Raw genomic sequence first — 16,973 nt, 5'->3', positions numbered from 1 at the left:
ATATATTTTTATTTTCAGTAAAGAGTGTAAACCCAAATGTGACATATCCTATGAGCCATATTGTACAGTCAGGTGAGTTATCAAGTTTCAGTTCATGGTAAAATATTCCTGGTAACGATTATTTCTAAAAATCTATTAACTTTAAAGGCTGCTAGCTGCCATACGGCTGAAAGTACATGTCATGTCCGCACACATTTTTAAGTGACATGAAAAGTATATATATTATCCAGAATAGCCAAGATCTAATGATGCACAGGGAAAGCTTCACTGTAGAAAAAAACTCGCATAGATTTTTGGAGATAACCGCTACCAGGAATATTTTACTGTGAACTGTACCATATTCAATTTTTCTACTGTTGGTTGAAATCGTCCTTGTTTGACGAACCCCAAACTGTCCCACTTTGAGAAAGAATATTCCAGTGACGTCATATACGTTTAGGGAAGGGGGGAAGAAAATCTCTTCCCTTTTCTCCCATCTCTTTTGAAGAGATTTTCTTCCACCCTTCCCTTTTTCTTTCCCGAAACGTATATGACGTCACTGGAATCGTCTTATTCAAAGTGGGACAGTTTGGGGTTCGTCCCTTGTTTTCGATGATATCCATTCTATTATGTATATGTAAAGGTGCATAATCAATACGTTCTCTTCCTTTTTGGTGCTTTCCCTCAAAGAAGCTAGCGAGCATATAAAATTTCCCCTTTCTTTTTAAAATAAATTGAGAATTTTTTATTTTTAAACCCTGCGGGGCTAACTTGCACCCAATATAACTCAGCCTATTCTTATACTAGGAGGAACTTTGAGTGAATCAACCACCTTTTCATTTTCTGACTGTTTTGTTGTAATTTTTTTTTGTTTTTTTCTCCCCTCGGGGCTAACAAAACTGGTTTTAATTTTGTAATTTTCCATTTTATTATCCGCGGAAAGCTGTCAATCATACTATAAGGTAAATACCTAATTATGCATTTTGTTTCAGAGATAAAGTAGAGTGTAAAACAGATTATGAAACTAGATGCAAAACATTTGAGGAAATATATTTCACAACAAAATTTAAAACAAGTATGACAACATCCATGTAGAATGTTAACATTTGTGGAGCGTCAGAACTCAATAAGTAGAACTTTATAATATTGTACCTTGTTATCCTAGGAATCATTGTTCTAAAAATCATATTAATCACAAAAACATTCTTGTTTAAAAAGTTAAATATCCGCATGTTTAAAAGGAAATATGGACTTTTTGGTAATTACAATAGATTGCTATGCTTTATGAGACATACTTAACAGTAACAGGAATCATCATGTGAAGTTTAAATTTGTTAGGACAATTCTGACATACCTAAATCAACGGTATTATAAAAAAAACTTCGTTATTAACAAGAAGCATTTTATCTGTAGGTAGTACAGCAATAAATAGCTATAAGTGTGGAGGTAGAAATTAATAATAGATAATTAATAGCATAGTCGTCCTCACCCACCACCAACCCAAAAATATAATATGTCAGTTTCCAGGCAACCTTTTTTTAACATTTTACTTGAATTACCCCAACTATTGAGATTAAGATCTTATAGAGACTTTTAGTTCTAGACTCGAACCCGCAACCTTCTTGAACAGAAGCAACAGACTTGGGATTTCCAATTTCAATTTGCTGGTTTTTCCTTTTTTATTTTCAATTTTTTTAGTTGGTAATTAAAATTACCGCTTATCTTTTCATGAATTTTCCATTTCATTTTATTTGTTGCTATGTAAGAAAGAGTTCATATCAAAGTAAGTAAGGAGTAGACAATAGACTGTAAATTACACTGGTACCCAATTTTTAAAAACTACGCCATCTATTCGATGTCATAAAAACTTTGGGTATTTTTATTGATTTTGATTGGTTGGTTCCAAAGTGATAATGTCCAAACATTTCAATCAATTAATTCAACTACAGCAGGGTAATTTTGTTTGTAATCTTTAAAGGTGTAAATCAATTTTTTTTGTCCTTTGTCGTATCCCTTAAGATCCTTGATATGTTTGATTTGAAAGTAATTTGGGTTCATTCCCTCAAGAAGCCAAGCGAGCACAACACCCCCTCCCCTTATTTTTGAAAGAATTTGAAAATAAGGAGCAGAGATTTAGTTTTTTTTATGACTAAACCCAGCAGAAGGGCCCTAACTCTGCAGGATCTAAACTCAATATAACACTTTCCTAAGGCAAAAACGATATAAAAAAAACTACTCATCCCATCCCCTATTTAAGATAAGGGTGAGTTCTTCTTGTCTTTGATACGGACTTTGAGGGAAATTTAGGGACTTTTCTCTTAAAGAAGTAACCTCATTTCATAGCAAAATGTCACTGCCGCTTTTCTGCTACTTAATATCTCTTAAACAAATGAATAACCAAATTTAAATGTGAAATATGTATTGGGTTGACCAGGAGGAGAAATGTGAAGTGGAAACAGAAGTAAAGTGTGTTATAGAGATTAAAGAGAAATGTGAACCTGGTAAGTTTTATTAGAAGCTAAGCTACTCTATAATTCATGTTGTCTGTACGTCTGTCTGAAGAAAACGGGATTTCTTGGTTCCTAGTTAAGATCTATACGGCTGAAATTTCTTGTCAACATTCTCATAATTATGAAGCAAATTTTAGAATAAAACATCCATGGCGGTCGGACTGCTTTTAGGGAGCTTTTTAGCTGCTTTTTCAATTGGGGGGATTCATTTGTAGAAATCTGAAGTAAAGTTTGATATAGAAATCAAAGAAAAATTTAAGGTTTTTTAGTAGCGAAGCTACTCTATAACCTACTTTGTCTGTACATCTGTCTGGGTTACTTTTCTTGGTTTATACTTAAGATGGGCGGCTGAAATTATTTGTCAACATTCCCATCAATAAGGAGCTTCGTTAAATATGAAACAGTCTTCTAGCCTCTTTTATCCTTTTTACTTTGAGGGAAAGTGAATAGAAATGTAGAGTGGAAAATGTGAACCATATAATATTGATATGTAAACATGTTCTTTACAGCTTAAGATCTCTCACTCTGTCTCTAATGCATTACATGTAGCACTCGCAGAGATTACAAATGTCTTTTTGTTTAGATTTAGTTACATATTTAAGTTAATATTTTTATATCTCCAATTTTTTTAGTAACTTCCATGGAGCATAACCTCTATGCTCCATGCAAAACTTACAAATAACAAGTCTTATGTTTTTGCTATTGATAGTAGCGAAGCTACTCTATAATCCACTTTGTCTGTCCGTCAGTACGTAACGCATTGGGGGGAAATGTGATTTTCTCAGCTGTCATTCATGATAGATGGATTATTTCTTTTGTATAAGATTCCCATACCAATGAGCATCCATTATGGAATTTACTTTGTCCGTTGGTCTGTCGGCCATGCTACAAAATATAAATATAAGAAAATGTAAAAATTATTTCAGAAAGGTTTTGTGATGAGAGAAAAGTTTTCGTGATGCTCTTAAAATCTCCACGTCCGTATTCCCATCCATGATTGTTTTGTGCTTCGCTTCTTAGGGATGCTGTCATCCTTGTTTATTACAAATTTCATGCAATTTTCGTGCAGACTAATTAATCTAAATTGCAAGGATAATAAATTATTTTATTTCATACAAACAAAAACTGATTACATTGAAAAATACATAATAATGTATAAAGGCGCATTTTTATATTGTTATGGTCAATAATGGATTTTTTTAAGTTGAATACAGTATGTATATATTATTAGTTTCTATCAAAGATTTTTGCTTAGGATAACATTGTACCTCATTATCAAGGGAATCAATACACTAATTTCTATATTATATAAGATTTGAAAACATGCTTAAAATAGGCGTAGAGACTTTCTTGTAATGACTATATATTTGCTTTGTTGTAGCATATTGTTACATGAATCATCCTGCAAAGTTTAGAATAGATAGGACCATTCTAAAATGCCAAAATTAACAACAATAGTTAACCGTTACGGATTAGCATACTGCCCTTAACGTAGGAAAACTTTGCTTCTGGAAATTTATCCATAGTTTATAATATTAAATGTACTTACAGACTTTAGTTATTGTGTTAATAAATTAATATGCACAAAATTAAACAATAAACAGTGAATAATTTGGTAAATTGCTTGCATTTTTAATAGGGCATTATGCAGTTTGCTTTTTGCAGTAGCAAGGCTACTCTATAATTTCCTTTGTCCATTATGTCCATAGAGGAAACATGATTTTGCTTGTCTGCTTAAAATTGACAGCCGAAATTTATAATAGAGAAATTATTTATAATGTAAAACTATAATTTTCTCAGCTTCTATGTAAGATGGATCTTTGAAATAGTTTTGAAGAATCCCTACAAGAAACTCTCTAATATTTTACTTAATTTTGTTTTTGCTTTGCTACATATAATGTTTTCATTCTTGTTTTGTTACATAATATTGCTTTTAATTCATTAATTTTAAGAGAAAAGCTTTCAAGATATGTCAAATGACTTGGCCAAATGACTTGGCCCAAAAACGCATTCTTCGAACAGTTCCTTAGATAAAATTAGAATAACAGAATTATTTGCAATAAAAAGTCACCTTTATGTAAAGATGTTTAAGTTTTAGGTGCAACTGCTAGTAGTACTTTTAAACATTAAAAAAAAAACATTATTAAAACAATTATTATTGTTTTTAGTTGTGAAGGAGGAGTGTAAAATAGAGTTGGAGACAGAATGCGAACAGGTAAAATCCTTATCTTAAGTCTGTCTGCCTGTACTGAAGGACCTCGCTTACTACTGAACTAATATGGTTTTTCCTCACAGTGGAGCTTCGCATAGGTCCTCGGAATGTTTATTATTATTTGGGGAGAGGGTATCACCACCTTCCGAAGAAAAATCGAACCTGGAAAAAATGACCCCCCCCCCTCCCACCTAAAAATAATATAGTATATCTAAATCTATAATCAGTTAGATTTGACCAATAAGAACACAGTGCTAGAACAATCCTACAATATTATTGTTTAGAACGTGTACACATTTTAAAATGTTTTTAGTAGTATGACCGAAAGACCGTCGGACCAAGTAAATTATATGTGCATTGGTACAAGGAATAATCACACAAAAAATAGTTGTCTTTAAAATATTTTTTTCCTTTTGAAGCATTACGGATTGACTGACGAACAGACAAACCTAAGTATAGAGTTACAAAGTAAATTATAGAGTATCCTTGTTATTTAAAAGCTTATTACTTTAAATAATTAAAAAGCACATGAATTTGCAGAATAAAAATCTCTGTTAATATTGTCCTTTAGAAACCACAAATGCTTTATCCAAGTTAACTGTTGTCAAATTTCCTTGAACTTTAACTTTGAAACACAGACATGTATTACTGTATTATATACAAAAAAGCATATAAAATGTAAATTTAATTTTGAAGGATTAGTTAAGAATAAAGTTCGCATAAGTAAAGTGATGGGTAAGGAATTAAAAAGGGGAAGGGAAGAGAAATAGAAAAGGTTGGGGAGGCTAGGAGAAAGAAAAGTTATTTATCATTATCTGCACTTCTAATAAAAAGGTATTACTAACAGACCGACTGACAGACAGACAGAGATGAGCATCTCTACACACACAAAAATTAATCCACCTTCCCCTTTCCCTAAAAAAATTACAAAAGACTATTTGTTGAAATTAAAATTTCTAGTATTTTTAAAAGCGAAGCTTTTCTATAATTAGGGTCGGTCGGTCCGTCCGTACGTCCGTCCGAGATAGATAGCTTTTATTCGTTAATTTAGGCATGTTAGAATTGTCCTATCGATTTCAAACTTTGCATGATGATTCCTCTAGTAGTTAGGTACGATTTAGAAAGCGTAGCAACTCTATAATCATTACCAGAATGTCCGTACGTCCATTTTAAACATGTTGATTTTTTTACTTTTTTTAATAACAATTTTTTATGTGATAAAATCATCCGATTGATCTGATTTTTTTATTACTGATTCCTATTACAATAATGTACAATATTATGAGCGAAGCATCTCTATAATCAAGTATTAAAATGTCAGTATGTCCTTAAACAGAATTCTGCATTTAATAAGTTTTGCAACAAATTTACGTATAATTTTGTCAAACCTTATATTTTCATATTTTGTATATTCAGTTCTGACACTCAACAATAGTTAATGTTCGTCTGTCATATCGTTTCAGAGCTTCGCTTTTATGGATGTTGTAATCATTGTTTTTTATTTAAGTTTAACAAGGAAAGTTTGCATGTTCAATTTATTTTTTAACAATTTTATGCTATTTTAATGCAAAAATTATTGAAGTAAAACAAATAGCCCAAAAACCATGGCCGCATAATGACAATAATTTGGCGAAATTTTATGATTTTTGTTATTTTTTCAAATGCACATAAATTTGGCATTGGTTTTGTTTTAAAATGATATGAAACAAAGAAAATTTATTATTATTATTCATATTTATATAAAAGAAGCTATCATTTAACTAACTTTTTTAAAACCCCGCGGTATATCCTGTTGTATAAAGGTCCTAGGACAAACGCAGGAGTCCCAAACGTCGGAGTGGACAAACGCAGGAGTGGATACTTAACCTAACCTAACCAACCTTAGACCATCTTATAGGTTTTTAAATGCTTAACCACTGTGTTAGTTCTAGAACCGTATAAAGAAGTAAGTTTTTTTGTCTGTAGCTTAAGATTACTGAACTAAATGAATTCTCAATTTCATTGATGCTTCACATTGGTTTTAGGTTATTGCATTTTTAGATTTTAGTCTTCGGATGGTTTTAGGCTATTTTTCTGCTTTCCAAACTTCTTCGAATACGTAGACCTAGATTCTAGGGGCACAGCTGCTAGTGTATTTAATATTAGCAGGAAACTGCTTCATCACTGCTTTTAATTTTTTAAAACATGAGTATAATCTTAATGAATAATGATAATAAACAAAATTACCCCATCAGATAAAAAATATAGATTGCAAAGTATTAACATTGGTTTGAACCACCGAATAAAGATTAAATAAAAGTACCCAACGTTTCTAAGCCAAAGAATGAGAGGGTATGTTTATTAAACTTTGGGTACTAGTTTAATTTAAAATAAAATTAATTGCCAATATGAGGCTTCAATTGAAAGAAAACAGATCACATTTCTTATTTTTCTCTCATTGTCATTTTAATTAAAGATTAAATGTACATAATGTGCATCTTTGTTCATGCTTATGCCCGCACACACATATACACGCACACATACACACATACACACACACACACTCTTCTTAAACACATACACACACACACACACACTCTTCTTAAACACACACACACACACACACACACACACACATACACATATGTACATACTCACACACACACACACAGACACACACACACACACATACACATACATACATACACATACACACACACACACATACTATGGTGTAATTAATAAAACCAACAAAGCAAGACATTGCAGTTTTGCTTCATACTTATTAACTGGGAGGGAGAGGACATTGGACTGGTAATTACACTAGTTTAGTACCCAGAGCTTTATAACCACGTTTTCTTATTAGTTGAATTGTGATTGGTTGGTTTCAACTATATGGCGTCCAAACTTTTCAACAAATAATTTTAATCTAAAGAAGGGGTAATTTGTTTAATATCATTGGTCAAAAAAATCTGGGATCTTAAGGGATAAGACAGTAGATGATAAATTGATGTACTTTTCCAATTATGATAAAAATACCCCTTATGTAGGTTAAAATTATAGGTTGAAAGGTTGGACACTATCAATTTGGTATCAACCAATCAAAATTCAATTAAAGTACTTTTAGACAACGAATAAGATAACGTGGTTATAAAAATTGATTAATCGTCCCTATATGAAAGTAATAGGATGTGTAATGATCTTCTTTACAGTGAAGATTCTTTTATGTTCAGAGAGATTAAAAAAAAACAAGGTTGTTAACATCTATAAAAGCGACTAAAAGTAAAAAATCAGCACATTGTTTAAAATGAATGTAAGGACGTTCTTGCAACGATTATAGAGTTGCTACGCGTTATAAGCCGAAATTACATTCTAACATGCCAAATTAGCGATAAGATTTATCCAATACCAATTTACCCTAATTATAGAAAAGCTTCTTAGTATAAAGTAAATTATGAATAATCCAGCTAGCTAAATGAATTAAGGTTTATGATAATTGTTAATTATTTCTTGTGGTAAACTCTACATTGTCTAATGTGGTGTAAAGCGGGAACGGAGGGATGGGACATTAGACTGGAAATTTTACTGGAGCCCAAGGTTTTAATACCATGCTCTCTTGTTTTATTAGCTCAAAAAGTTTGGGTACTTTTAATAAATCTTGTTTTTTTGTAATGAACTAACATTTTCCAAACTCTTTAAACAATAACTTTAATTTAAAGAGGAGTTAATTTTGTTTATCTTAACTGGGCATGCAAATTCATTGTCCTATCCCTTAAGATCCCTGGGTATGAATATGTATCTATTAGACAATGAACCAGGGATCTTAAGGGATAAGACAATGGACGATAAAACGATGTGTATATCCAAAATGATGATTGACTAAATTACACATTTTATAGATTAAAATTATGGGTTGAAAAGTTTTGTTTGATCAAAAAAGTACTCGAAGTTTTAGCTTCCCTTACTCTAACTGAATAATTATGGATAATTTATACATCTTAGGAAGCTAGTAAAAGTGGCGGCACAGATTATGACGTCAAGAAAATTATCCAATGAAAGGCCACTATACACTGTAATTGACCAATACGGTAAAATTTATAGTGGCCTCTCATTGGTTAATTTTTTTGACGTCATAATCTGTGCCGCCACTTTTACTAGCTTCCATCTTAGATGCGTATGGTCTTAATGTAATCCGCGACGGCCAAAAATGGGTTAGAATTTCAAGTAAAAGATTGGTTGTATCAATGAAAAGCCTTGCACCTGTACTTTAAGCGCAAGCGGTTTTGGTTGACTACAAATTTAGCAGCTTTAGCTGCTAATTCTTCAAAGCTGCATAGGCTAATTCAGATAGGGCAGATTCGTGTTCACTATAGCCGCATTCGTTAAAAGCGTCTGCTGCTGAAGAGCCATTTAATATTGTCCTAGGATTTTTATTTTCGTTTTCATGAGCAATGTCTTTACTTCAAATGGTTCACAAAGTTTATACTTTTCAAACTCTTGTTAAAGTTAATACAGTAATACAGTTATACTAAACCATTTTTACATCAATATAATTACGTTCTGTAATTTTATGATTGCAAAACAATTATAGCCATGAATAGCGAACCAAAATTAAAACAACTTAATTATAAATACACTAGCGGCTACGCCCCCTAGAGGCCTCTAGGGGCACTTGAGGAGAGAGTCTAATTTAAAAATTAAATTTCTTATTTTAGATTTTAAAAGTATAAAAAAAATATTGGGGGGGCGAAAAAAAAAATTTTTTGGGGGGGGTGCCCCCCCCCCCTTATTTTTAATTTTAGTTAAAAAAAAAATTTTTTTTTGGGGGGGGGGATATTTTTATTTTTGGGGGGGTTGGGGATGTCCCACCCCCCAAGAAAATAGTTATAAACCTTCCCAAGACCTATGAGAAGCTACCCTGTAAAGGAGAACCCGATCGGTTCAGCGGTTAGCGAGATCCCTCGCTACAAACAAACAGACAAACAGACACACAGACAAAAAAAAAGTAAAAACAGACAGCGTTCTACTTTCTATTATAGATTATGAAATAGATCGAAGGAATTAATTCTGTAACTTTTAATTTCTTTATCTGTGGACAACTGTAAAATAGTATGATTTTTAGTTGGTTCTGGCCGTAGGCTCATCGGGCCAACAAAAAAGGGAATAATCTTTTGATTTTATCATTTATCATTTTTGAGACATACAGACATCTCATGTACTTTAGGCCAACCTTAAATTTTTATTTTGGAATTCCCAAAAAAGCAGGGAGGGAGGGGACATTGGGCTTTAAGTTAAATTGGTACCCATAAAGTTTCAACAACACATGTAATTTTGTTTCTCGTATTCATTCGAATCCGGTGGATAGGAACCGGTTCTCATCCATACGAAAAAAACTATGTCTAGCATCGTATTATATCCAGCTTTCTACGAATATAGAAATGTACAATCATAAGATTAAAACCAGTTTTAATCTTATAATTGTACATACTATATTCGCGGAAAGCGGTTTATAATACGATAAAAGAAATAACTATTATTACATTTATCATCTATTGTCCTATCCCTTAAGATCCCTGCAAAAATAGTGTTGGAGTAAAAATAAAATAACCATTGAATAAAAATTTTTGTGGTAAAAACTGTAAGATAGATACTAAAAATTTATGGTATACATATATTCTTATACTAAAGTAACAGGATGTCTGTCTGTTTGTCTGTGTGTTTGTATGTTTATACCGAAGGGTCTAGCTAACCGCTGAACCGATCGGGTTCTCCTTAACAGGGTAGCTTCTCATAAGTCCCAAGAAGGTTTATAACTATTTTAGGGGAGGGTACCCACCACCCTCCCAAGAGAAATCGCCCCTAGAAAAAAAATTACCCCCCCCCAAAAAAAAAAATTTAGTTTTTACTTTTTCTTTAAAAATCTAAAATAATAAATTGGGTTATCAAATTTGACTCTCCCCTCCTCAAGTGTCCCTAGAGGCCTCTAGTGGCGTATCCTCTAGTTCAATATATAACATAAGAATAGCAGCATCATAAGATTACTGTCTGTACTTAAGGATATCGCTAACCAATGAACCGATATGGTTCTAAATACAATCCAGCATCTCATGGGTCATGGAAGGTTTATAAAGATTTTAGGTGATTAAACCACCATCCTCCCAAGAGAAACATCTCAAAATATATAAAACATATTTCCAGATTTTAGGAAGGACAGACCTACTTTCTGTCCTTGTTGTAAAACAGCTTCTCTAATAAAAATAAATTCTAGGTACAAGAACAAACATGTACAAATGTAGTAGACACAAAATGCAATATTGTAACAAGGTAAGAAAGTTATTTAGACATGAAGTCTGTAACAACAACTCATTTTAGTGCCATGAAATTATTTTGTAAAAGAAAGTCATGATATCATTTCTGACTAGTGAAAAAGTTTTAGGCAACACAGTATGCTTATCATTTATGTTTTTATAAGTTTTAGGGCATTAGTGTACACTGTACACGTGGTAACAAAGATTTTACTAATGAGCGCAGATGCCGCGTCATGGAAAATATTAAAACAATCAATCAATATGTTTAATAGGGAGGAGTGTGACACAAAGAATGAGGAGATTTGTGACACAATCAGAGAAGTGTCAGAATTTAGGGCACTAGTGTACAATGTACACGTGATAACCTGGATTTAACTAATGAGCGCAGATGCTGCGTCATGGAAAGTATTAAAACAATCAATCAATATGATTTATAGGGAGGAGTGTGACACAAAGAATGAGGAGATTTGTGACACAATCAGAGAAGTGTCAGAATTTAGGGCACTAGTGTACACTGTACACGTGATAACCTGGATTTAACTAATGAGCGCAGATGCCGCGTCATGGAAAGTATTAAAACAATCAATCAATATGATTTATAGGGAGGAGTGTGACACAAAGAATGAGGAGATTTGTGACACAATCAGAGAAGAGGAGTGTCAGAATGTTCCTCAGGAAGAATGTTATACAATAGAAGATGAAGTCTGTGACTCTATAGAGGTTAGTACCAGTGCAGCGATCTAAAGGGATAAGACAATGGCCGAAAAATTTATATGAATCTCTTACATTATGTAGATTACAATTAGTGGTTGAAATGTTTGTACCATCAACTTAATGAACAAACCAATCAAAATTTATAAATTAAAATGTCCCTAATTAGTCAACTAATAACAAAACGTGATTATAAAACTTTGGGGACCAGGATAATAAACAGCCAAATGTCCCCTCCCTTCCTGGGTTAGTACAGGGATAAGGGAGGTAAAACATGAAAATATTTCTATAAGAATGTTTCATAATTACATAAGTGATTCAAAAGAGGTAAGTATAGGGATATTGGCAGTGAAACGTGATAATATTCCTTTACAAGATTAAAGAATCTTTTTTTTTCTTTAAGGAAGATTCAATTCATAACTCATTTTGTTCATAGATAATAAATTAGTACAATGCAATGCATAGGATTAGTAGAATAAGGTAAAAAAAACTGTTCCAATCCTGAGCATTAAAAATCTGTCATTTTGATTTTATCTGAAAGTTTAAGGGTTTCAGTAATTGAGAAAAAAATAGGGGGAGATGTGCACAGGAGTAAAACAAAACCCTTGAAAAAAATCAGAAAGAATAAATATAAAAAAAACATCTTTCTATGGAGCATTAAAGTCTCTAATGGTTACCAAAACATCCCTCTTCGTTAAATAAGACATTCTATATATATGGATATAGATCGTATTGACCCATAAAGGAGAACTATATAAACAACCCAAATTAAGGACAAAAATTCTGCTGTCACAATATCCCTGTATTTTATATCCATTATCATATGATATTTAGTAACTTTACAAAATGTCTCAAAAACTAGCCATGTGACGTCACAAAATGAGGGATTATCCATCTATTTTTTAGGAGTTTTCTTTCCCACTTCTCCTCTCATCTCCTTCATTTTTATGACGTCACATGGCTGGTTTTGAGACACTTAAAGTTAAGTTACTGATATTCAGGAGGAAATTTGTGACACCTATGAGGAGGAAGAATGCAATACTGTCACTGACACTGAGTGTAGAATAGTTGATGATAAACAATGCAGGTATTATCTATCTATCTATCTATCTATCTATCTATATATCTATCTATCTATCCTATCTATCTATCTATCTATCTATCTATCTATCTATCTATCTATCTATCTATCTATATATCTATCTATCTATCTATCTATCTATCTATCTATCTATCTATCTATCTATCTATCTATCTATCTATCTATCTATCTATCTATCTATCTATCTATCTATCTATCTATCTATCTATCTATCTATCTATCTATCTATCTATCTATCTATCTATCTATCTATCTATCTATCTATCTATCTATCTATCTATCTATCTATCTATCTATCTATCTATGTAGAACTGAAGATGAAACAGTATGTAACACAGTAAATGAGCAAGTATGCTCGACCATCAATGAACAACAGTGTAACACAGTTCAGGAACAGGTAAATAGTTTTTTTTTTTGGGGGGGGGGAGGGATTGATTTCTTAATTAATTTATCAAAGAACCTTTCTATAAAATTAAGATACAGGATACCTTTGTTAATGTTTGTAATTTTTCATTGTTTTTGTTAGTTTTCCACTGAAGGGTTAAAGTGGCTGTAAATTATCTAATCATGTAGGGTTTTTGTTAGTTTTTTAAGATCAATAAGTATTTTTTTTTTATTTACTTAGTTCACATTTTGCCTGTTGTTCTCTTATATGGACCTGACAATGTTATGATTTCAAAAACTTATCATCAGCTGATTTTCAGAGACCCAATACAAAATTGAGAAGGGGTCCTTTCCTTGTAGGGGAAGTTTAAATAGCTTTTGCTCTCTATATTATTAAAGATCAATATATAGGTATGTGCAACAGTACAGGATAAGGAGTGTAGAACTATAAACAACCAGAATTGTAATACAAGATTTGAACAGGTATGATTCTTTATTATTATGTGCTAACGAATGCACCACTAGCATAAAAGGGCTATGTGGGGATGAGGAAGTATAAAATAGCCTAAAACAATCCGAAGATCCAAAAAAGATTTTTCTCTTATTCTCTCTGAACTTAAATATTTTTTTTACAGGAATGTTCAACAACAAATGTAGAACAATGTGTGAATCAGAGAAATAGATGTAGAACTGTTAATGAGATGGTCTGTAGCAATACTACTACTACAGGGTGTAGGGATGTTCAGGTTAGTTTATAGTAATACAACCACTACAGGGTGTAGAGATGTTCAGGTTAGTTTATAGTAATACTGCTACTACAGGGTGTAGGGATGTTCAGGTTAGTTTATAGTAATACTACTACTACAGGGAGTAGGAATATTCAGGTTAGTTTATAGTAATACTACTTCTATAAACTACAAGGTGTAGAGATGTTCAGGTTAGATTATAGTGATACTACTACTACAGGGTGTAGGGATGTTCAGGTTAGTTTACAATAATACTACTACTACAGGGTGTAGGGATGTTCAGATTAGTTTATAGTAATACTACTACTACAGGGTGTAGGGATGTTCAGGTTAGTTTATAGTAATACTACTACTACAGGGTGTAGGGATGTTCAGGTTTGTTTATAGTTATACTACTTCTACAGGGTGTAGGGATGTTCAGATTAGTTTATAGTAATACTACTACTTACAGGGTGTAGAGATGTTCAGGTTAGTTTATAGTAATACTACTACTACAGGGTGTAGGGATGTTCAGGTTAGTTTATAGTAATACTACTACTACAGGGTGTAGAGATGTTCAGGTTAGTTTATAGTAATACTACTACTACAGGGTGTAGGGATGTTCAAGTTAGTTTATAGTATTACTACTACTACAGGGTGTAGGGATGTTCAGGTTAGTTTATAGTATTACTACTACTACAGGGTGTAGGGATGTTCAGGTTAGTTTATAGTAATACTACTACTACAGGGTGTAGGGATGTTCAAGTTAGTTTATATGTAGTATTACTACTACTACAGGGTGTAGGGATGTTCAGATTGATGGCTGATTAAAACTAATCTTATTTAGGAATTGGTTTGTGATTTGCCTCAGAATTCTGTAAATCAAGTCAACTCGGTTCTCAACCAGGAATAATTTATACCATTTATACCCCAATCATGACAGATAAAGTACCCCTTCTTTAGACTAAAGTTATAGTTTAAAAAGTTTAAACTCTACTAGTTTGGAACCAACCAATCAAAATCTAATAAAAGTACACAAGATAAAGAGATTATTTTTCCGCGTAATTCCATAAAATTGGGGATTAGACTGTAGTAAAATGCTCTTATTACGTCAAAGTGTTCTTAATTATAACCAAATGTATGAAACAGTCTATTATTAAGTACAGTTTGACTTAATAAGAGCATTTGACCCTCTTTTGTTATAAAACTTTGGACACCAGTACAATGTCCATATATAATTAGGAAGGTTGACATATTGACAAAGATAAGTTTTTTATTCATAATGGTAAAAATTAATTGTTAGGGTTCAAGAACTACTTCAAGTAACTCAGGCAAGATAAGCAAAAATATTTAACATTTTTACAGTCTGCAGACGTCCTTTGGTTGGGGTAAAGGGGTGTTTATCCCCCTCAAATGATTAAACTCCTTATTTTACTCCTCTCAAAATTTCTAAAAAACATATTATATTACTCCCTCTAAAACATTATTACTATATATTATAGGATATGTTTGTACTGATACTAGAAACCTATATAAGTATTAAGTATATACTACAGACTTACCTGTTATAAAAGTAGTAAGGTTTTTTTGTCTGAATTCTCAGATCTCAAATCATGGTGTACCGAATGTGTTGCATCGTTGTTTGTTGACTTGGGGTGGTTTTATACTATTTTCTAATCACCCCCATCCTCCCCTATAGAGGCTAGAGGCAAAGCAACCAGTATTTTTAAAAATTCTTATAAATCTTTTTTCATCTTAGGAAATAGAATATCAGTGAATAGTAACAGGGGGAGAAGAACAGCAATTACATCAAACACCAACACAGGAATTTGGAAGAAAATTTCTTTGTTTTTTATTTGTATACTTTACTTTATTCCTTTACAAAAACGAATCCCCCTCTCCCTGGAGGGATAAGACAATGGAAATTATGTCCATCCACAATTTTGATAAAAAACAATATCACCCCATCTGTAGATTAAAATTTTTGGTTGATAAGTTTGGACACTACTAGATTTGAACCAACCAATTACAATTCAATTCAATTAACAAAAAAAAAAAAATTTAACCAACATATAAGCTAACATGGCCATAAGACTTTGTTACCAGTGTAATTTACAGACCAATGTTTCATCCCTTCCTTATTAAACGAAGGTAACCCCGTTTAGAAAACATAATATTAATATTTTCCAAAATTAGGGACCAGAGTAACAACAGGCAACCGGATCAACACAAGTGGAAACCGGATTGTGTCCGGCGGAAACCGGATCTTATCCGGCGGCACCACCACAACAAACGGAAACCGGATAACAAACGGATTCAGCTCGAACACTGGAACAAGTACCGGTTTTAGTTCTGGCACAAATACTGGTTTCAACACAGGTACAAACACTGGTTTCAGAACGACAACCGGCTTTTCTGGAAATTCAGGTAAAAATTCTTTCAGGGATCTTAAGGGATAAGACAATGGACGATAAATTTATAAACATCCCCGAGTTTACTCTTTTTGTGAATTACAATTATTGGTTGCAAAATTTAGACACATCTAATTTGGAACCAATGAATATAAATTGAGCCAGCAAAAAATATAACATTGTTTTTTGTTCGTATTTTAAAGTTAGTATGTTTTTCAATATATTTTTAATAGAAATAGACTATAATAATTCATAAAGATATGTTGGATTTTAACAATTATTTTCATTGCATTTTGTCTCTTGTAGAAGTGAATAAAACAATATCGTGTTCAGGTTTTATGCTTTTTTACATAATTTGAAGGTTAAATCTGTATATTTGTTTCAGGTCGTAATGCGCTACCCAACACTGTGACCACAGGTGGACAAAATTCACCAGCTGTTTTCGTTGACGCTGGGGTTAGGCTTAACTCATTAAACTTAAATAGACTCACTAAACAGGATGATAAAGGCAGGGATACAGGGATTAATTGATAAGCTAATTTTGCATACATCAGTATTTAGCCTAATTGAGGTTATGCTTCCAATATTTTTTTCTCAATATTTTTAGATTTTAAGTGATAAAAAATCTTCTAAGTATTAACACAAAAAATCT

The 16,973-nt window shown here is 32.4% G+C and overlaps 1 protein-coding gene across 1 annotated transcript in view; it reads left to right on the top strand.

The window, feature by feature from the left end:
• LOC145322981 (uncharacterized) overlaps positions 1 to 16,973 on the top strand; it is a 57,946-nt gene that overhangs the window by 23,922 nt on the left and 17,051 nt on the right. Inside the window, exons 3-17 of the mRNA XM_080165368.1 lie at positions 19 to 72; positions 972 to 1,025; positions 2,416 to 2,480; positions 4,658 to 4,704; positions 10,949 to 11,004; positions 11,591 to 11,708; positions 12,701 to 12,786; positions 13,111 to 13,198; positions 13,597 to 13,668; positions 13,821 to 13,931; positions 14,758 to 14,818; positions 15,215 to 15,241; positions 15,670 to 15,768; positions 16,107 to 16,337; positions 16,707 to 16,829. Coding sequence (XP_080021494.1) covers positions 19 to 72; positions 972 to 1,025; positions 2,416 to 2,480; positions 4,658 to 4,704; positions 10,949 to 11,004; positions 11,591 to 11,708; positions 12,701 to 12,786; positions 13,111 to 13,198; positions 13,597 to 13,668; positions 13,821 to 13,931; positions 14,758 to 14,818; positions 15,215 to 15,241; positions 15,670 to 15,768; positions 16,107 to 16,337; positions 16,707 to 16,829 — 1,292 coding nt within the window. The remainder of the gene's footprint in view (positions 1 to 18; positions 73 to 971; positions 1,026 to 2,415; positions 2,481 to 4,657; positions 4,705 to 10,948; positions 11,005 to 11,590; positions 11,709 to 12,700; positions 12,787 to 13,110; positions 13,199 to 13,596; positions 13,669 to 13,820; positions 13,932 to 14,757; positions 14,819 to 15,214; positions 15,242 to 15,669; positions 15,769 to 16,106; positions 16,338 to 16,706; positions 16,830 to 16,973) is intronic.

This window comes from Acartia tonsa, chromosome 6 (assembly GCF_053477335.1).
Source record: "Acartia tonsa isolate MP-2025a chromosome 6, ASM5347733v1, whole genome shotgun sequence".
NCBI lineage: Eukaryota > Metazoa > Arthropoda > Copepoda > Calanoida > Acartiidae > Acartia > Acartia tonsa.
This window is presented reverse-complemented; position numbering and strand designations above follow the sequence as displayed.